This window comes from Camelus bactrianus, chromosome 1 (assembly GCF_048773025.1).
Source record: "Camelus bactrianus isolate YW-2024 breed Bactrian camel chromosome 1, ASM4877302v1, whole genome shotgun sequence".
In the NCBI taxonomy this organism is placed as follows: Eukaryota; Metazoa; Chordata; class Mammalia; order Artiodactyla; family Camelidae; genus Camelus; species Camelus bactrianus.
Genome location: NC_133539.1, coordinates 121,443,780 through 121,466,255, shown reverse-complemented (window position 1 = coordinate 121,466,255; position 22,476 = coordinate 121,443,780). Strand labels below are relative to the sequence as shown.

Sequence of the window (22,476 nt, the reverse complement as noted above, 5' to 3'; positions counted from 1 at the left end):
TTCAGGTTTCTGTGTCTACCAATGAACAGACAGCCTAACCCTCCCCTGGGACCGGACTTAAGAAGGTATTTCTTTCACAGCTTTTAATTAGTGATCTACATGCTACTAGACACACAGAATTTTTTAAAAGTACTTTTTTTTTTTTGGCGGATTACGTTTTATTTTTTATTTTTTAATTATGACTTTTTAAATTGAAGTATAGTTGATTTACAATGCTGTGTTAGTTTCTGGTGTGTTATAGTGGAGCAGTTATACATGTATATTCTTTTCCACAAATATTCCTTAATTAATCTATTAAAATGCTAGCTACTCTTAGAATGAAGAAAGGGCTCTATTCAATCTGTATTCAGTACAGTCAGAATCAAGTCAACATTTTTTCCAAGAGAGCATCTCTGCCGTTCTTTGGAAATGTATGGTCTTCAAGGGGCCGTAACCCTAGGAAATGCTCTGTTTCTTTACTTTAACCCTCAGTAAGAGTCGGCACCCCCATGGGGGTGGGGGTCGGGGTGGGGGAGAATCCCAGAACTGTATTTGATAACAAAATATTATCTTTAATACAAAATAAATATCTGTCCTCTACCCAGGAGGCTAGAAATATCCAAAAAAGCATCATAATGATGGAGGGAAAACGGAAGCTCTTTTCATCTTCAGGCTTGGGGTTCTCTGAGAGGCAGTAATACCTTGTGGCTCACCTGCCCCATTTCACAGCAAGCAGCGCGTTTCACGTTGCAGTAATCGTGGATTTGGAAAACATGCACCGCAGTGTAACAAACGCCCCTAAAACGTTACATAACTGTTGGTCTCCACTTTATAACACCTGGTGGGGTTTGGGCAGCCAGGTTTTGTGCATGTGGTAATACCCATTTGATTTTCATTTCATTTTCCAGTGCACAGAAGGGGATCCCTGGTCAGTGCTGGTTCGTGAGGCCAAAGCACCAGAGGAAGACCCCCACGCCCAGCCCAGGGGTAGGGAGGCAGGTACCAAGCACAGAAACAGCAGAGGAAAGGCAGGCCCTGCCTTCTCCTACAGCCTTGTGGTCTCCACGCTTAGCAAAGGGGGAGCCTTGAGTCAGAGAGGAACGCGCACAGATGCCCTCTGCAGGAAGGAAGGCAGGGCTCACAACCGTGATGCAGGGGCGACACCAGCCAGGCCAGCCTGGGTCCCAGCCCAGACCCTCCGCTGACTGTGTTTGTCCGGGCCACGTGGCTTGGCTTCTTCCCAGGTCTTAGTTTCTGCGTCTGTGAATCAGATGATGGTTAAGGAGGCTTCCAACTCTAAAACCCTATTCTCCTGGCCAAAGAGCCAGATGAACAGGGAGTGTGGTCAACTGCTTTCAAAGTGGCTATGACAATCACTCCTGCCCTCGTGCTCCGGGGCCATCCCTCCACCACGATGCAGAGGTCTTCCCCGACCCGAGGCACCTGCAGCTTGCTGTGGCCGCGGGGTGCCCAGGAGCAGCGCTGTGTGCCTTCTCCAGCTGGGCCTGAGAGGTCGTGTAGCTTCCATTTTCACTCTTGGAAGCCAGCAACTACATAAGAAGCCCAGGCCGTTCTGCTGGAGAGGTCCGTTGGGGTTGTCCCTGGAGCAGGAGAGGCCACGGGAGGAAAACCAGGGCCCCTGGCCCCTAGCCAGCAGCACTGGCAGACACGGGAGTGAGGCCAAGCCAAGCTCTTGGCTAAACACAGCCAAAGGAGTGACTTCATGCAGTATTACATGGAGCAGAACTGTCCCCTCAGCCCCGGCAACTCACAGAATCAGGAGGAACAATAAATACATCATGGTTTTAAGCCACTAACTCGGGGGTGTTTTGTTACACAGCAAAAGGTAACTGAGACACTAAACAAACCAAGGTCACTGACCACATATCTGCTTTTACATCCTGGCACCCAGCACAGACCCTGGCAGGTGACAAACACTAAATCTTATCTGTGCGTGTCTCCTCCAGCTTCTGTGATTTGCAAGGAGGGAAAACAGAAGGATGGCATGAACTCTGGGTTCTCCCCAAATCAAAGTGCATCACTCCTGGGAGACTGGAGGAAAAAGCAGGTGACTTCTTAACTCTGCAGCCCGGTCGAGCGGTTAACATCTCCCAGCTGCAGTTTTCCTCATTGTAATGTGATGAGGGTAATGGTCTCCACCTCACATGGGGCTCTTATGAGAAGCAAATGGAATAATAAAAAGCCTTGACGACAGGGTCTGGCTCAGCGGAAGTACCTAGTGAAAGGGTGCAACAGCGGTGCCAACTGGTGCCTGCTGAGGCCCTGCAGGCCCCAAACTTCCAGCCCTTAGGCGTCTGCCTGCTCCTCTTTGGGAGATAAACTCCTGACGGGCGTTTGCCTCAGCAGAATTAACAGCCCTGGGAAATGGCTAGTCTCACGGTGCCCACATCTGCTCCTAATTGGGATCATAAATTCCACCACCCTGCTTGTGTCAGCCCACGTCTCCATCTTACTGAAGTCGTAAATCCGCTCTCCTCCCATGAACCAAAGCCCCCCAGCCCGTTTACAGCCAGTCAGAAATCTGTCCCCTGCCCCTTTGTGCTCACAGCCCTTCCCCAGTAACAGGCCCTGCACACTCACCCTCGCGGCTCACGCAGGCCCCTCTCGTCTGTGTGGCCCACTGTTGCCTGTAGCGGTGAACCTAATAAACTCCTTTCCTATTTCATCCTTTGCCTTTGGTAGATTCTTTTACCACCTGCAGTACTGGCCCTCTATGTGTCCCCCAACAGGCATGCTAGGGCGGGAAGATGACAGACATGAAAGACTGAGAGGTTTACCCACTGCACCGCCCCACGGCGGGGAGAGTCTCCATAACCATCTGAGTTGAGTCAATGCAACAGAAACAGCAAGAGCCAGAGACAGGGCTGCAGAAGGCCCCTGGACGGCTGGGACACATCGATCACATCTTCCTAACACAGACGTTAGGAGCTCTGTCCAGGGGTGTGTTGGGGTGGGGGTGGGGGGGTTGGGGCAGGAATAACTCTAATGCTCTAGAATGACTGAATGAATACTAACTTTGATTAAGGTCTTAATTCATGCCCCGGTTGTGCCAGCTCACGTGTATTAATTCACTTAAACTCTGCCAGGGATGCGATTTTTCTCCCCATTTAACAGCTGACAAAACTGAGGCACAAACAGGTTCCCTAATACGACCAAGTTCACGCAGCTAGGAAGAGGAGCTGCAGGCAGCGCATCTCCAGAGCCTCTGCATCACAGAGACGGAGAGAAGTCAGGGAGCCCGGCCCAGAGCAGCTCACCATGCTGTTGGAGGAACTGGGGTGTAACCTCGAGGAGACCTAAGAGCAGTTCCTTGGGAGATGTGTATAAAATATAAGCAATCCAGAAACAAGATGCAGCTACGGAGGGGGCGGGGCGGGCACTTCATCATCAGCTCCCAGCCCCGGCTGGAAGAGCAGGTCCAGCAGATCAGAGACTCCTGTCTACATGTGGCCTCGGCACGGGGTGGGAGGGGGTGTGGGTGCACTATCTCACAGAAGCAAGCAACCCCAGTCGTCATCCTGGTGGGCACTTGGGTCCTTTGCCAACGTCCCTGCCTGCCCCTGAAGACCGTGACCCCAGAGGTCACAGGCAGTGACTGAGCTGAGCCTTCACCCCCAACAGGGGACGAGTCACCTTCTACCTCCAGGCTGCAGATCAGGGCAGCAAAAGTAAAACTGCCAACTAGGCCCATTGAAAACCTTGTAAGATTCTGAAATAATTTCAGACTTACAGTAGAGTTGCAAAAATAGTATGAAAGTTCCCATATGCCTTTCGCCCTGATGTCAAGTTTATGACCTCCCCCATCCACCCCCACATACACCTGAGTCTCTCAGCCCCGGCACTGCTGACGTCTGGGCCGGGTGTGGGAAGACGCTGAGCAGCATCTCTGGCCTCAGCCCCCTGGATGCCAGCAGACCACCCATCACCCCTTCCTTTGACCCTGAAATCTGAAAGCCAGACGTGTCACCAGACACTGTCAAAGGTCCATGAGGGGCCAAGCCTCCCCTGGCTGGGACCCGCTGATGCACAAACGTCTCTGTCTCTATGTCCACATTTCCTCTGCTGATCAAATCTAGGGCACTGTGAGGATCAAAATAAGTGATACTAATGGGTTATGAGCCATAGCATACAACAAGATGCCAACTGTACCTTTTAACATTTAAATGAAATTCTGTCTGTTTTGACGAAGAGACCACTTATAACAAAGATCAGGTTCTGCATTAGGTAACAATTCGGGAACGGAGCTAAAGAGCTTGTTTTACTGCATTACAACTTAACCCAGCACCCAGCTCACTCCTAGTGTCCCAGAAATAGGCATGTAATGAACATAAATGCCCTCAACAGATACACACTCACCCCATGAGAAAAGCGGAGGAAACGGAAATGAACTCCACACCTTTCTGAAGATGTTTCCTGGCTCGGCACCACGTTTGCGCTCAGGTCAAGGATGACACCTTTCAGGAGCAGAGTTCCTCTCCCAGCCCCCTTTCCCCACCCTTCAGATCACAGCTGAAATGTCCTCTTCCAGAAACCCTCCCTGACCCCCTCCCCCTAGGTCTCCCCAGGCCCCCACCTCCTCAATCACCTCAGTTTCTTCCTTTTCTACTCACTCTCATCTGTTTGTGTACTGGATTGTTGAAGCCATCCATCCACCCATCCATCCATCCATTCATTCATTCATTTATTCCACAAATCCTACTCAGCGTCTGCTCTATGGGAAACACTAGTCAAGGTGCTGGGAATGCAGCAGTGAAAAAAAAAAATACAATCAGACTCTCTGCCCTAGTAGCTGCATTCTAGTAGGGGAGACAGACCGTAGATGAAGGAGCAGATGAGCAGTGGCAAGTCACATGGTGACGGGACTGCGGAGAAAAACAAAGTGGGCAGGGGACTGAGAATGCTTGGGCCAGCAGGTGCTGTCTTCTATGAATGAGTCAGATTCCTCCCCAGTAAAGTGATAGGAGCAGAGACTCAAAGGTTCAGAAGAAGCCAGTCACTGGTGTGTCTGGAGATGGGGATTCCAGGCTCCCACAGGCAGGAACACGCCTGGTGTGTCCCAGGAGCAGGAAGAAGGCTGGCCGGATGGAGTAGGGCGGGCAAGGGCAGGTCTCATTGTGGAGGAGGGAGGGGCATGTCCATTGGTGGTAGGGGGCCTTTTATTCTGGGTGAGCTGGGCTGGGGAAAGGCACTGGAGGCCAGTGAGAAATGACTGCAGTAATCCACTGGGGAGGTGACAGTGGCTCTGGCAGTAGGAGAAATGCTAAGTGGTGATCTTACTCCAAACATGCTTCAAAGGTCAAGCCAGTAGGCTTTGCTTACAGACTGGATGTAGGACTGGAGTGAAAGGATGTGGAGTAGGGGCTGACTCAGGAGGGGCGTGGCCTTGGCCTGATGCTGCAGTGACTCGGAAGGGGCCAAGAGGGGGGCAACCAGCTCCCTGCACAACCTTCCTGCAGCCCCGTGGCTGCCGCAGACCCACTGCTTCACTTAATGCTCTCAAGGACCCTTCGATGCAAGTGTATGTGGTGGTGTGTATCCCGGTTGAAGTCAGTCAAACTAGACTTTAACTGGCTGGAATTCAAACAAGGGAGAAGGTGAGGGTAGGGGAAGGAAGGGGGTGGAGTCAGGGGTCCCAGGCAGTTCTGTCCCACAGCTGAGTCAAAAAGCGAACGCCCCGGACTGAGAGCTGCACCTCAGCTCCTGTGTGTGCCTCTTAGATTGTGAGCCTCTTGGTGCTTTGACTGATTGCCCCAAACTGATAAGGTTCAAAATTACGTGTTTCCCATACAGCCCACTTCCCAAGCAAGCGAAATGTTTCATTTGATGCTCAGAAAAGCAGCAGCTCGTTTTGTCTGTAAGTGACTACTGTATGAAGCATGGACTTTAAAACTCAGGGCCCTTGAAAGATGACACTGTTATATCCTAACTGCACAGGAGGAGCCTGGGGCTCAGTGAGGTGCAGCAACTTCTCCAAGTTCACACAGCTCGTCCACAGCCGGGCTGGACAGTCTGAGTCCATTTGTAGCCACTGCCTTACAGTCTTCTGCACAGCAGTTATAACCCCCCCTTCTCTGCGATGACCGGAAAAACGCACTGTACTCAGTTGTCCAAGGGGACAGCAGAGGGGCCACCGCATTATCCGGTCCTCTGGTGAGACCTGTTCTACTGAACAGAATTCCTGAGCTGTGTACAAGGCAAGGCCTGCACCAGTTCTAGGAAAAGTGCTGCGTTATGAAGACTAAAATTAAAAAGAGCCTGCCTCCCACATCTGTTATGGGTACACATTTCTCTCCTCCTCCCAGTTTTTAAAAAAATTTTTAGAAGGTGCCAGAACTCCTGAGTCCAAATAGCAGGACTGATTTACCTATGTTGCATCATCAGACCTAATTAATTTGACTCTGTGCGTGGGCAGAAACGCTTTCTGCCTTGAGCCATCAGTTTTCAGCAGCAGCAGCCCCGCAGGTGAATCATTCCCCCAACCACATCCCAGCCCGCGTCCCAGGCTGGGCAGCCACCCGCGTCCTGGGCTGGACAGCCGCCCACCTCGGTGAAGTGTAGCTGTGCTCAGCGTGATGTATCAGTCCTTCCACAAGCCCGGTGTGAGTGGCTGGGAGGCCTGACCTTGATGTGACAGTCCCCCCACCCACGGGGCTGCTGCAGGTTGTACAGGGAGCTGGTTGCCCCCCTCGCAGCCCCTTCCGAGTCACTGCAGCGTCACGCCAAGGCCACGCCCCTCCTGGGCAGCTCCCCATGCTGCAAACATGGTGGGTGTACCAGAACCAGGCCATCTCCACCCCTCTGGGGCTCCTCTAATGGGCAGTCTTTGCCCGGGGCTCCCCCTGGTGCAGCCAAGGCTTTCCCACAAAGCCCTGCAGGCTGATTCCCTCACCTAACCCTCCTTTCTTCCCTCCCACCCATCCCCTCAAAGATGCAGGCCAGCATCACAACTGTGTAACCCCGGAAGACCCTACTGTCATCCGTGACCATACAGTATTTCTAACTGCTTAACTGTATAATAGTTTAAATGGCTTTTCTCCTGCTCTTGGTGATCAGGGTTGGGCTGGAGGGGAGGGAGTTCGGGGGGTCCACCCAACCCCCACATGGTGCTGTGTGCGGGGATCATGCCCAGTGCCCTGCCTTTGCCCCCAGCACCTTAGAAATGGCAGTTGGGCTTCTGTTTTCTATATCTTGTTGTTCATAACTCACCCCAAATATACACGCAGGCAGTTATTTTTAGTCCCTTGTTTCTTTGTATTCTGTTGTTTGAGGTGCAGGTCCCACTGCAGCAAGAGGTCCTAGGCCTCATTGTGCCTAAACAGTTAGAAGCATTTACCAACCTGACTTTAAACTGTGCAAGTTTTTCTAGAGCACTTTTCCACAGATCCCCTTCCTAAACACATTTATTCCAGGCACAAGAATATTAGAATGAGTTCCAAAGCGAGAGGTGAACTTCATACCCAGCAGAAGGAAGGGGGCTGCTGCCCCTACAGAAACAACTGCAACAATCTGTCACCCTGTATGCGATCTCTATGTCAGCCAGCTCCACCCCTGAACCCCTGACCTTTTACTATAAAGCCCCCGGCCTTCTCTCCCCAGCAGGCTCACAGTCTTGGAGGCAGTACCCCACTGTGACCTCCTTTGCCTGGCAAAGAAATACAGCTGCCTTTTCTACTTCATCCAAAACTCTATCCTTGAGTCTCAATTTGGTAGTCAGGGCACGGACACTGAGTTTTGGCAACAGTTGGAGGCTCTCCCTGCCTATGTCATAGGCATTTCTCTTTCATTCCTGATTCCATCTTGTCATCTGCTTCCCAGAGGACCTAAACTGACACAGCTTAGAAAATACTGGGCACAGAACAAAGGTGTGGAAATGTTATCTGCTATTGTTATAATAATTATGATTTGATTAAATGAATGGCTCCACTAACAGAAGACACTCCCAGAGGCACCTATTCCCAAGAGAATCTGATTCAAGAGTCCTCAGGGGAGTCTTAGGCCTGGCCTCCCCTGAAATTATTTCTCTGCCCCTGTGGCACCATTCCAAGATCATTATTGCTTTTTTCTAATACTTTCCTGTGCAGAGAAAATTTCATAATCATTGGAGGATTTGGTGAAAATATATTGAAAACTTCAGAATTTGCTGGGGAAACAGTTCTCTACAGCTCTTCATCTTAACAAGGACAAACCCCACAGACCTATGAGCCTTCTCTAAACAAGTGTCAATGAAAGACACATTCACCACACGGCAGAGCCTCTCCTGAGGTGTCCTGTCTTAATGGTACATGCCTCGTATGTGCGACACTGGTGCCCACAGACACTGATTAGTCGGGGAGAGGGAAATGATGGTCAAGGCAGCAAGGGACAGATAAGGGTCTACAAAAATACCCGCAGTCCACGACCCTAAAACGTGTCCACCAGAGTACACGAACGCTTTTCAGTGACAGGGCCCCAGATACTGTTGAGAACCCTGTTGTGATGACAGCTATGAAGCCCATTCTCCTGAGACCTGAGAGGCTGGTTCCAATTCAGTGACCACAGCCCTCATAGAGGAGCGATCAGCAGTGTGACAAGGGCTGGAGACAAAGGGGCAGGCACACTCTGCCTATCGAAGCGGAGAAACAAGCAGGTGATTCACAGAAGGGCGGTGGAGAGGAGAGGCTGCTGCTGGCAAGACCGTCACAGGCGGGACTCCGCAATCAATGCCAGGGAAGCCCACGGCTGGGTTTGTTTGTAAGCTCTCCTTCCATTGAAATAGAAACCATGTGACTTTTGCACCACCCGAAGGAAGAGGGAATCAGCTCTGCCCCGATGACCCACGGAACAGCCGTGGGTATGACGGTCGCTAAGTAGGCCTTGGGCGCTCAGGTCAAGGGCAGGACTGGGGGCAGGGGAGAAGAGGTGAAGCCCAGAGGTGAGTGCAGCTGTCACCCAGTTCACAAAGCCAGCAGGGGCTGGGCCTCCACACGGGCTCTGTAACTGTAATCTGTGCCGTGCTAACAAAATAGTCTACAAAGAGAAGGGGAAGCACCCATCACAACCCCACACCTCCACCTTTGGGGAGGGGGAGATTGTATCGATTTACTAGGAAGACAAAGGGGGCTGGAACTACCTGTCTCGACACTCCCCTCCTGACTCTGTTACGCTAGGTCCCTTCTGGGGGGAGGCACCTTCCGCACTCGAAGAAACTGGGCTTGGAAATGTGAGCGACTGGGCCTGAGGCAGGGTTCTGGCCCTTCCCCAGTGCACGGCTGTGGGCAGGCTACTTCTCTCTCGGAAACTCGGCTTCCTCATCTGGAAAACAGTGATGGGGATAACCGCTCAACAGGGTTTTGTGAGACAAAACACCAACACGTATGTGAGAGGCCTCAGCACCTTGCCCTCACAGTGACTCAAAATCAATCACGATCCATCACATCACAGGCTGCAAGGCACAGTCCGGAGAGCAAAACTGCTGCCAATGTTCATAGTTGCCCTAGTGAGTAAGAAGGGATGTTCCTTATGCTGCAGTGGTAAAATCTCACTTCAGCACCGAAGGGTTTTGAAAGTATTATAAGAAGGCCAAAGGATGGCTATATAGCTTTACCATAATAACAGCTAATATCTCATTACTAATTACTTTATTAAATACTGGGCACTATTCTCAGGACTTTATATTGATTACTTCATTCAATCCCCAAAAGTATTCTGTGAGGTAGGAACCATTATCCTCCTATTTTACAGTTTAGAAAACTGAGGCACAGTGGGATTTAGTAGCTTGCACAAGGTCCCACAGCCTGCCAGGGACAAGGGCTAGACTCATGCAGGTGGCTTGATTTCCAACCCTATGTTCTTTTTTTTTTTTTCCTTCCCCACACCGAGAACTTTCATGTGGCTTATTTTAATCCTAAAGAAACTCTAAATTTAACACAATTCAAAGGGGGGAAAAGTAAACCAGGAAGGAAAAATAAACCACACAAAAAACATGGAGTAGGCCTAGAGAGAGAACCTGAAACGTCCATAGGTCCCAGTCACATTTACCAGCTCGGAGGAAAATCACTACTTGGCTCACATCCCTATTTCCTCTTGCTCTCTGGTCAACCTTTTAAACTTTGTTGTTGTTTTGTTTTCACACTGTGTAATCACTGATTTTTTTTTTTTTAGTATCTTAAATTTAATGAAATGTGGTTTATAGCTTGGCTATTCAGCCAAAGTATCTTCAGTCAGACAGAGCCCAGGCAAGATAAACATGGTCATGGAACATTTAGAGGGTATAGATTTTTAAGATCTTCAAGATGATATATACCTCAAAAAACTTGACAGAAGTACTAACTTATGCCTTACAAATCTTTTTTTTCTTTTCATCAAAGTAAGATCCTTTGAAATACACTGCTGGGGATGGGTAATATAGTAGCAAAATCACAAAAAATAATTTATGAGATTATCTAAAATTAAGGATCAACTGAGTTGTGACGCCAATATATTCCAGAGAATGGCTGCCTACTAGGGAGAAATTGATACTGTTAGAGTTTTTCCTTTATCAAATATTTTTTTATTTTACATTTTTTTTGAGTAATAGTTATTTTACAATGTTGTGTCAAATTCTAGTGTAGAGCACAATTTTTCAGTCATACATGAACATACATATATTCATTGTCACATTTTTTTTCCTCTATGAGCTACCACAAGATCTTGTGTATACTTCCCTGTGCTATACAGTATAATCTTGTTTATCTATTCTGCATTTTAAAATCTCAGTCTGTCCCTTCCCACCCCCCGCCCCCTTGGCAACCACAAGTTTGTATTCTATGTCTATGAGTCTGTTTCTGTTTTGTATTTATGTTTTGTTTTGTTTTGCTTTCAGATTTCTCATATAAACAATCTCATATGGTATTTTTCTTTCTCTTTCTGGCTTACTTCACTTAGAATGACATTCTCCAGGAACATACATGTTGCTGCAAATGGCGTTACGTTGTCAGTTTTTGTGGCTGAATAGTATTCCATCGTATAAATATACCACTTCTTCTTTATTCAGTCATCTGTTGATGGACATCTAGGCTGCTTCCATGTCTTGGCTATTGTAAATAGTGCTGCTATGAACATTGGGGTGCATGAATCTCTTTGAATTAGAGTTCCCTCCAGATATATGCCCAGTAGTGGGATTGCTGGATCATATAGTAAGCCTATTGTTAGTTTTTCAAGGAATCTCCATACTGTTTTCCACAGTGGCTGCACCAAACTACATTCCCACCAGCAGTGTAGGAGGGTTCCCTTTTCTCCACTCCCTCTCCAGCATTTGTCATTTGTGGACTTCTGAATGATGGCCATTCTGACTGGTGTGAGGTGATACCTCATTGTAGTTTTGATTTTCATTTCTCTGATAATTAGTGATAGCAAGCATTTTTTCATGTGCCAATTTGCCATCTGTATATCTTTATTGGAGAAATGCTTGTTTAGATCTTCTGCCCATTTTTGGGCTATTTGGTTTTTTGTTACTGAGCTGTATGAGCTATTGATATATCCAGAAATTAAGCCCCTGTCAGTTGCATCCAACCCTATGTTTTAACAAGTACCACAAAGACAGAACTTCTGGAGTGGCCAGCAAAGTTCTATTTTAAGACCTGGGAGGTGTTTGCCATATATTTTACTCATTTGGTTTTCTGAAGTCAGGTTTATTTTATTTAAAAAATTTTAAAGTAATGTCCATGTTTTGGACAAAAGTAGAGTATGCATTTTGTATATTGTGTGTTTTGCAACCGTAGGCAGAGAATGAAGGCTCTGTAATATTGCAATAATATTTGTCTCAGTTGGCTAGGACAGCAGCACAGAAGCAAATGGAAGTGGTATTTTCAGTGTGTGGTGGGAGGTGTTGCCGTTCACCAGAGCCCACTGGAGAAACTAGGAAATGATGTAAGGAAAGGGCTTTATTTTGGCATGCTCAGTCACCCCTGCCTTGACTCTGCATTTGTCTCAATATTTGTTTGTTGCTCTCTTCATGTGCTTCTCTCTTGGTTTCTCTCTCTCATGCTTTCTCTTTCTTTCATCCCTTTCTGCTCAGCCCCATATCCACACCCAGCTATTCCTTTCTCCCTGCCTCTCTCTCCTTTTCTTATGGAGAACTTGAGAACATTTCTTATCTGTTTTATTCACTGAATATTATGATGCACTACTTAGTCTTCATTAAAGATGACTGAGTGGATTGTGTACAACCTTCAGTGAATCCTCCTGAATTAAGCCTCCATTGACATAAGCACCCCTTGATTGACTTTTATCTTACAAGCATAATGGTTCCCAGTTAGTAAAATGCTACTGTGCCTTACGGAAGTTTAGGACTGGGAAGATGATCAGGTTATGGCCTAAGAAGGAAATCAGATACCTGAACATAAGTTGTCCAAAGCCATCTGCTTCATCCTCACGTAACTCTTGCTGTTCCCTCTTCTGCAGATGCCCAACAGCGAAATCACGTGCAGGGCTTCTTCTCAGCCTGTGGTCCAGGATTACAGAATCCACGGCTGCAGCACTGTATGTAAGGGGGGGCCTCAGAGGCTTGGAGGAGCCAGAAAGACTGTCTCCTAAGCCCAGGATCTTTGGGCCTCACCCCCCATGTTAATTTGTGCATTGGGACATGACTCACATATCTGATTACCAGGCAGAAAGAATATTTTAAAAATCTCCTCTTCTCTTCTAAAGAGACATTTGCAATGATTATTTGGCAGCTGTACGTGGGGTGCTCCTCAGTGTGCAGACAGTGTAATATGTGTCATCCTCTTACCTAATAAGTACTGGGTGCTCCAGCCCTTCGTTCATCAACATGGTCCAGACCAGAATCTCAGAATTCCAGAGGACCCTGCCTGCCCCTGGGCCTTGGAAATCCAGACTCATCATGTGGAGCCTGGATAACAACCCTTTTCCCCATGCCCTACCTGGGTTCTAAGACTTCCTGACCCTCTGGGAAGGCACAGGCTGATCCACACCTCAGACAGCACCACCACTTCTGCCGGGAGTGGCACGTACCTGTTGGTTTGTCCTGTACGCAGGCTGGGGTTCCTCATCCTTGACCTCTTCCTCCCCTGCCGAGAACACTGTATTTTCTTCCTCTTCCTCACTTTCTTCAGAACAGGAGTCAAAGGCATCAGCGTAATACTCTTCGGCCACAAGTGGGTCTTCTGGGATCTCTGAAATAAAGAATAAACAAGAACCAGGTCCCACCAGTCATGAAAACTATCATGAGTCTAGAAGTCCTCCATGTTCTCCCAGAGATGTGTGTCTTGTTTGCACTGACAAAGGTCTCATGGAGTGTGGAGCTGGATCTCGGGTTTCTGAACGCATCTAGTTGAATGGAATAAAGACTCAGCAAACTCAGTAAACCAGTGGAGGAAAGGGGGGATGACTCTATTTGAAACCACATTTTGAAAGTGGAAGAATTAAACCATTAAACAAGAAGAAATGTCTTCTTTCAAAGTCTTTACACTCAAAGGCATGAATCCTCATTACAAATGAGGGGGTTTGGGAGCACAAGCAGGGTAGGATGCCTTGGCTGCAGGACCCTCTTTCATACCCACATGAAGTTTTTGCAGACACAGTTATGTCAGCACTATTCCCGGGGTTTTTTTTTTTTTTTTTAAAGAAAATATTACTGGGGAGAACAGGCAAATACATAGTAACAGCATTTTGGCAAACTGAGGAAAACGCTGTCATTCTCTAACAGGCTACGGAGGCTTTGGAGATGTAGTTCACTCTGGGGCCCTCTTTACTCACATCAATACACAGCATTTATTTAAAGAAACCAACAAACAAAAGGAAAAGGCCACCAAGTTAAGCTGATGCCAAGAAGTGGCTACCTAAGTTACCTGATGCAATATTATTAGTAACGAAAAATATAACTGGTGCTTGTAATTGTCTTCAACCAACAAAGGCCAAGGATGGATCACAAAAAAGCACAGTGATATCACTTCCAGTTTGCAGACGGGGGCCTCGAAGCAGAGAAAGCTTCTGGAGGAGGGGAGGAAATTACATAATGACGCCCACCTCCTTAAAACCGTGGACATTTTAGGCTTTGCACCATACTCTGACTTATAAACAAAATTATTCTTCTAAATTATAACACAGAGCACTGTTGTTCATCCCATTGTTGCTACTTTATGTCTAGTGGGGAAAATACGGAATTTGGGGTCAGAGAAGGGAAGTCTGAATCTAGCTCTGCCACTTGTTCGATGAGAAACTCAGGTGAGGGCTTTGAACTTGCTGAGCTCTAACTTCTCCAGTGACGCTGGCCTAAGGAGAGCCTAACAGGGTAGCCAAGGAGATTCAATCGTGTGATTCTTACAAAAGCATCCGTATGCAGGGAAACTTTATACAAATGTTCACTCAGTTTCCACATCTGTAAAAATGGACTTTTCATTCAAGGAATCCAGAATCCCTTGAAAAATAAGATATTTAGTGGATGTAGAAATCCCCTGCTATCTGTAACACAAGAGGAAGTGCCATGGCATCAAAACTGGTCAGTTAAAAAGACACAATCACACATACTCACACCTGCCCTTGCCAATCCCTTGAGAGGGGCTCACTGGGGATCTCGCAGTTTCTCCTGGTGACTCCAATCCAGCCTGCTTTCCCTTCAGATCAGCTAATTTCAGTTGAGCACCAGATAGAATATATTACTTGTATACGGGGGCCATGTTTTATGAAAATCTTTATTTGACTCCCACTCAGTGTGACAAAAGGATCGCGGCAAGAGAAGCATGTAAAAGCCGAAGTCTGCCCAGAGGACACTCAGGTCTTCAGTTTTGCCCTCAAGTAGGGGCGCGTGCTTGCTGAGTGCTGGGTGGATGGAGCCACCTGCCTTCCTGCCTCTCCTGCCTCCCCTGCGACTCTCCCTGAGTCTCTCCAGGTTCTTGACAGTCAGTCATTCATTGACTCTCTCGTATTTCCTCCCTCTTTCTCTCTACACCCCACCTTCAGGCAAGAATATCTGCTTTCAAATTTGACTATGACAGAGTAAGAAATATCATTTCCACTGTTGCCCAGTCCACAGAAATGTGCTTGCATTTGTGTACATATATAAGTATCTTTGTAGTTGAAACAAAAGTTTCATGCGTCGAGATTTGCCCATCCTATGTATGACACGCTCTGGTATTTTGCATTCTATTTTTTTTAAAACTGAGTTGCCACTTGCTATACTGATTTCTTAGCTCCCAATAAGAAAAACACTGGTTTAGAATGCTGGCTTTGGCATCAAAAAGACCTGCATTTAAATCAAGACTCTTAACATCAGCTTCAAAACATGAGGTGTTATTTAAACTTTCTGCATGTCAGTTTTCTCATCTATAAAATGGGGATGACAGTACCAATCCCACAGGACTGCTGTGACCATTACAGAGTACAAAGGATGCTGAGTGCTGTGCACGTGGTATGTACCCAACAAATGTGAGTTACTGACATTTAACATAGTGTAGTTTTGCCTGTCTGTAATGCTCAACATCAGGAAGATAATAAATATTAGACAATCACAAATAGACACCAGGTTAACATTTCTAATGGTATTTTAAATAGAATTGCTTCTCAAAAATCCACGTAGTACCCAACTCAAATGGGTGATGAGGAATGGCTCCTCCCTCTGCTCCCCTGCTGCCAGGCTCCTGAGGGACCATGGGCACCTCCCACCCTCTTCTCTGCCCACCCACCTTGCAGTCCACTGGCTCCACCCAGGCCCTCTCCAGCAGCCCTGAGGGACCCTTGACACTAGGGGTTAACACACTTGTTGTGCAAAGGCTGGAGAGAAAAACGGTGGGTCTGGAGGTTCTACAGTCCCCATCACAACTACCCAACTCTGTAGTCTTAAAGCAGACACAGATGATATATAAACAAAGAAGTGTGGCTGTGTTCCGATAAAACTTCATTTACAAAAGCAGGCAGGGGGCCAGATCACACCAACGCTCTACCCCACAAGCTTTTCTCTTGCTAAATATTGAGTCCCACCTCCCGTAACATGCTCTCTGTGCCCAGCCTTGGTCTCTTTACCAAGGACCCCTCCTGGGAAGGAGCGAAGTGGCCAGGAAAGCGCCATCCTGCCCCACGTGCCTAAGTCAGGAGACAGGCTGGGCGAACCCCTTCCCAGTGTTTCCTAAGCCAGCACCACAGACTTGGTGCAGCTCAGAGATGGGCGCATTGTCAGAGGGCAAAGTCTAAAGAAATGTAAGTCTGCTCAAGCTGTGTTTGTCAAACCCTGCGGTTTTTGGAGCCTGGCCCAATTTGAGGCCTTGTTAGGCTACGGCTCCTTTCTCCTGTCATGGAAGAGAAATGGTCTGTGACAAATAGCTTTAATTTCCTCACACCCTGAAGCCGGCCGTGCAGCAGACGCCCCGAAGCGGCACGCCAGATCCCCCCTTGCTGGGCGGCAGTGACAGAGCGTGATCATGCAGGAACCCAGCAGTGGCTGCCTGAGCTCGGACACAGCTGTTGCAAATCCACATTGGGGAAAAAGAGAAGCAATTACACTGTCCCAGGAAAAGGATGCTCTCGGTCAGACCCGTCAGCTGGGATCCTGATAAGGCCCTTCCTCTAAGACTCCAGTGAGCATCAGGGTCACCTGCAGGGCTTGTTAAAACACAGATGGCTGGGCCCACCCAGAGCTGCTCACCCAGCAGGTCTGGGGTGAAGCCCGAGAGTGCATTTCTAACACGTTCCCAGGGGATGCTGGTGCTGCTTGGCTGCGGCCACAATTTGAACATCACTGCTTCAGGATGTGACTAGTTCGAATAAAAGTACCATCATATACTTACCACACAGAAGCACTGAAATAAAACATATATGACAACATTTCTATGTTACAGACAAAAAAATGAAGACATAAACTTTAGAAGAGCTCAAACTGTTGTGCCAGGCATTGCTTCAACTACTGACAATCTCTGTGGAGTTACAGGGGACTGTTTCCATTTTACTGACGGGGAAGATCAAAACCCTGAGTCAGCAGGCCAAGGTCACCGCACTTCACAGTTTGCAAAAGCACATTCGTATCCATTATTCCATTTGATCATTGCAACAATTGTTCAAGTTAGACCAGGACAATTTTTTAAATCTTATTTTCTAGATGATGAAAGCGAGACTCAGACAGGCTAACAACCAGCCACAGGCACACAGCTGTATGCATGGCAGGCAGACACCAGCCTAGAATGTAAATTATTCTATCTTTTTCCCACTGAATTTGTGCTCTTTTAAGGTTAGCTAGCAATTTTCATCTTTGCTGGTCAAACCATGTCATAGATAAAAATTGTGATTATCTTCTCCATCACTCTGAGAGATAGGCAAAAGGGACATACTTTTGACTGATTAAGATAGAAAACTTGAAGCTTAGTCATCCTGGTAAAGTATCTGAGGGGAGCTGGGAATACTGAATGCCGGGGCCCTCACACTCAGCCCAGCTGTCTCTAGCCTGTCTCTGATGTGCTCAAGCTGGAGGTAGCACCAGCATTACCTGGAGGCCTTGTTAAAACTGACTCCCGTGGCCCCCGAGCCCACCATTGCAGATTCAACTTTAGATTAAACTTTTAAAAGAATCAGGAAATGCACTGAATTTTTTTAAAAGAGCCAATAAAATAAGAACTTTGCCTAAAGGCAAAACCAAATTTCCCTTAAAGGAATTCAGTTATGTGGAAGGAATTTCTCAGCCAATGCACCCACTATCACCCTAAATGGTTCGAACCATCCATCTGCCTTGAGCAAATGCATGGAAGGAGCTGAGCAGAACAGTTTTCAAAGGGTGGTTCCCAGAAAAGCAGTCACAGTGTCACTTGGGATCTTATTAAAAATGCAAATTCTCAGGGCTCACAGACCTACTGAATCAGAAACTGGGGTGAGGGTCCAGCAATGCACATTTAACAAGCCCTCTGGGGGTGGGGTCCTGATGTATGTTAAGTCTGAGAACCACTACCTTAGCCCAGTGTGGACAGGAAGTTCCTGGCGGGCAGGAGCCATGCCTGTCCTGTTCACCATGGTATCCCCAAGCTGTTTGGAGCAGGCACTCAACTCCCTGTTGAATAAATGAATGCCCACATCTCTAAGAGATCAGGACTCGCAAACTACCACAGGCACATCATGCCAAGAACCTCCTCGTCTTTATTTCTGGGAGGGGTGGGGGAAGAGGGGGAGATGAGGATCTTTTTCCCTGAGAACCCCCTTTCCCCCCAACATATGCTTTGAACTTAAATCTCAGATAGAGTCATAACTTCGAACAGGAACATTTGCCTTCCTCACACTGCTGTCTCCAGCTACATCCCACAGGCCTGCCAAGTTCAAGGACTCGGTTCAGATTACCCAGTGTGACTGTGGCCTTGTCCAGGTGCCCAGACTCTGCTCCAGTGGCAAGACCACCCTGCCGCCCTCTGCATATCTAATAAAGTGTCCGAAAGGACCCAGGTTTGGAGACCATATGACCTGTGACTTGAGAAATCCAACGGACTCACTCACACTTTTCTGCCTCTTCTCCAAGGAGTCAGCAATATCCACAAGATACTTTTTTAAATGGCTCTCGCTCCATCCACCCTATGGGAGAAAGACTCTTCACGAAGACAGGGTACGCTTCATTGTGGCTGCGGTGGGGCGGGCAGGGATAAGGTGGGACCTCCAGCAGGCAGCTGCCCAGAAATGCCTCTTTTATTTCCTCTGTCCTGGGTTTCTGAAGGGGGCAATGGCTTTCTTACGCTGAGCCATAAAGCACCAAAGGCCATAACAAACAAGCCACTTCATCGTTAGGCTTTGATGTGGCCTCTCCCGAGTCCACGGTCCCCCAGTGCAAGCTGGGGGTGGCAGCGCTCAGAATAACAACAGTTGTCACCACACTGCCAAGGCAGGTGTCAGAATTCCTTATTTTCCTAAAAGCGGCATTTGTGCGTGTGAAAAATGTTGCCTAATTTTTTTTAAAATAAGAAACATTTAAAATAAAGACATCTTCTCATATGTAGGGCAAACCTGTGATTAATGTGCTACAGCACTCTCCGAACAACAGGGTAAAAGACAACGCCGTGAGGTGCAGTGTCCAGGCTGAGCTGCCTCAGTTTCCCCAGGGAGCCCCACCTTGTGTAAGGCAGAGACAAACAGGTTAAAAGACAGAAGCCCAAGTTAACTGGTGACGTCCGCTGCTTCTGAGAGAGCCTGCCTCCCTCCAGCAGGGCGATCCAGAGTAGTGACTAAGAGGATCAGCTGCAGAGTCTGCCAAAGGTTCAAATCTGGCCTCTATTGCTTCTTGGCTGTGTGACCTTGGGCAGGCCACTTCACCTCTCTGGTCACAGGTTTCCAATTTGTTAGTGGGTGTAGTGAAAGCTATTGACATCCCACCCAAAGCTCCTTACCAAACACAGCCCAAAATATAACTGGCACACTCATCCCCCAGCTGCTGGGGGTGCTGGTCTGCAAGGTTTGCCACAACGGAATGCCACAGCCCGGGGTGCTTAAACAACGGAAATTTATTTTCTCACAGTCCTTGAGGCTAGACGTCCAAGATCAAGGTGCTGGCAGGTCTGGCCTCTCCTTGGCTTGTAAGTGGTTGGCCCTCTGTGCACTGGTGTCTCTCTGTGTCCTGATCTCCTCTTTTTATAAGGACACCCGTTGTACTGGGTTAGGGCCCCACCCTAATAGCCCCAATTTAACTTCATCATCTCCTTAAAGACCCTATCTTCAAATATAGTCCCATTTTGAGGCACTGAGGGTTGGCACTTCAACATATAAATTTTAGGGGAACGGGGTCGGGAGGGTAGAGCTCAGTGGTAGACCCTCCCCATGTCAGTCTCCCCCATCAACGGCTCCCCCACTGCCGATAAAACTGAGTATGGCACCGTCAGCTTGGCACCCCAGGCCTTTGGTCATCTGGCTACAACCCACTTCCCCAGACCTGCCCTCTCCTGCAGATGAGCTGATGGCTCTCAGTCACAGGTGTGCACCGACAGGGGCTCTGACTGCGTGCCTGGGCTGGGTCCAGGCAGCATTACTTTTCTGATGCTTCCCAGATGGTTCCCACGTGCACCTTTACATCAGGACCAGGGCTTCTGCAACCTGGCTCTACACTTCCCCCTGTGCCTGCTCTTGCTGTCCAACTTCTGTGCTTTAGAGAGTCTTCCTCCTAAAACTGCCTTGCCCGGTATGGTAGCCATTACATACGTGCGGCTATTAAAATTAAAATTAATTAAAATGACCAGTTCTGTCACTCAGTCACATTGGCCATATCTCAAGTGCTTGAAAGCCTCCTGTGACAGGATTATGGAACATTTCCATCCTTGCAGAAAGCCCCCCAGGCAGCACTGTTCTAGAGGGCCCTCCCTCTGTATACCCAGCCATGCTGGGCTGCAGCCTCCAGTTTGAATTTGGCCAGATCTCTTTGAAGCTCTGGGATGTGGGTCCCTTCACCACTCTGCCCCTCCCCTGGCCACACACCCCCACCCTGTGAAAAGGAAGGAGGAACCACCTGCCCCAGAGGCCCTCCACTCACAGTCCTGGACTCGGCAGGGAGGGGCAGTGACTCCATCCCACTGTAACCTTGACCTCATCTGCACGACCCCCAGAGCCACATTAAAGGACCTATCAAACCAAACCGTCTCATCTGGAAGATGCCTCTTTCCACCTTATTATACACAGTGTCCCCAAGTGGAGCTTAAATAGCCCCCACCATTCGCCCAGAGAAGGGCAGCTCGTGGACCCCCAGACCCCCATGACAGGCAGTGTCTTTCCCCACAGAGCAGGGATTACGTTCGCCTTATTAACCGTATCACTTGCTGTAAGTGGAACTAAACCTCAAACACAAACAGCACGTTTATATTCTTGGGGCAGGAGTGCAGCAATTACTTGATTCTATATCTTTTTAATTCTTTCTTCTCCCACACGATAAGCTATAGGTTAGTACCAATACTGTGACCTTTTCGAAAATAAATTCTCAAAACTAAGACTAAAATTAGCATGTTGATTAGCTTTGCCTCCAGCATCACACATGAGGCTGTGAAAAGAAGTAATTTTCTTAGGCAAAATGCATATTCATGACCCTTTCTGTATGGAGGGCTAAATTAAGTACAGCACAGTGCCTTTATATTTGTGTATGTATATAGGACAGCAGGTTCTGCTGTACATTTTTTTTCGAGTGACATCACTCTATTTGATCAAGTGCACCAAAAGGGCTCCCCGCTTCACACACACACACACACACACACACAAAAGAAATAAGCTCTATGATCCACTTGGAAGTAGGTCTCCCTCAAGCTCCGAAGTCTATGTTTTTATTCTGGGTGTCAAGCTGTTTCTCCCTTCGGCAAAACTATAACATTTCTCAGAAACTTTATTTTCTGGTTTGAAATGCAAAAGCCAAAATAACTAGGTAAAGTTTGTCTTTTTCCCACTAGATTCAGAGAAATGAATACAGGCCAGGAAATCCACTGTCTCCAAGGGGAAAGATAGGGAGACTGAACAGAGGCCCAGGAAAGGCTGGTTCCTATGGCTGGATGCCGTTTGTGGCAGAAAGCATAGAGTTCTGTAACCTTAGGCAACGGGCTTAAGTTCCCTGGGTCTTAGGTGTCTCATCTGTAAAATGCAGATACTAATAACTCAAAGCAGGAGCCTGAACTAGCTGATTTCAGGTTGTTTTCCTGCTCTAAGGGTTACAAATGTATGACATGGAGTAACAGACTAGACCAGTGTGTACAGGAATTGTGCAGGGCACCTGATAAAGCCTGGACTCCGATTGGTGGGTCTGGAGTGACTCACGCAGGAACCTGATGAAGCCTGGACTCTAATTGGTGGGTCTGTGTGCTGAGGGCCACCAAGTGTTTGTCCAGAAGATTATAGCTAAGACTTTACCAAGCTGAAGATTTTAAGATGCTGTCAAAACGAAGCCTCTGCCTTTTCTCCAATTTTCCCTTGGCTGTATTTCCTCCTTAACAGAGGCTGGGGCACTTCTGAACGCATCTAGCAATTTGCTTGTTGACAGAGAGGACACCATGTGAGTCAAACATGATTTCCTCTCCAATGAAATCCTGGAGTTGTAATTTCTCTTTTCTACCTCCTTTCTCTTGGAAAATATTTGTTTCCCATTGACAGCACCCTCTGTTAACTGTCCAGCTGGAGGCAGTCAGGAAACTGCCAATCCTGGGCTATATCTGGAGAAAACTCTAATTCAAAAAGATACATATACCCCAATGTTCACAGCAGTACTATTTACAACAGCCAAGACATGGAAGCAGCCTAAATGTCCATCGACAGATGACTGGATAAAGAAGCTGTGGTATATTTATACAATGGGATACTACTCAGCTAAAGAAAAAAATAAAATAATGCCATTTGCAGCAAGATAGATGGACCTGGATGGTATTATACTCTGTGAAATAAGTCAGACAGAGAAAGACAAATATTATACAATCATTTAAGTATGGAATCTAAAAAAGATATAAACTTATTTACAAAACAGAAAGAGACTCACAGACATAAAAAACAAACTTATGGTTACCAACGATGAGAGGAGGGAGG

General features: G+C 47.6%; 1 protein-coding gene across 13 annotated transcripts in view; it reads right to left on the bottom strand.

Moving 5' to 3' along the window:
* NEK11 (NIMA related kinase 11) overlaps positions 1–22,476 on the bottom strand; it is a 220,165-nt gene that overhangs the window by 62,564 nt on the left and 135,125 nt on the right. For 10 of the 13 annotated variants that reach the window (XM_074372305.1, XM_045521382.2, XM_074372303.1 and 7 more), the window contains one exon: positions 12,991–13,151. In XM_074372305.1, the coding sequence (XP_074228406.1) occupies positions 12,991–13,151 (161 nt within the window). Of the gene's footprint in view, positions 1–7,007; positions 9,292–9,359; positions 12,497–12,990; positions 13,152–22,476 lie in introns of those variants that run through there. The other 3 variants (XR_012509677.1, XM_074372342.1, XM_074372355.1) reach the window with 3 other exon arrangements.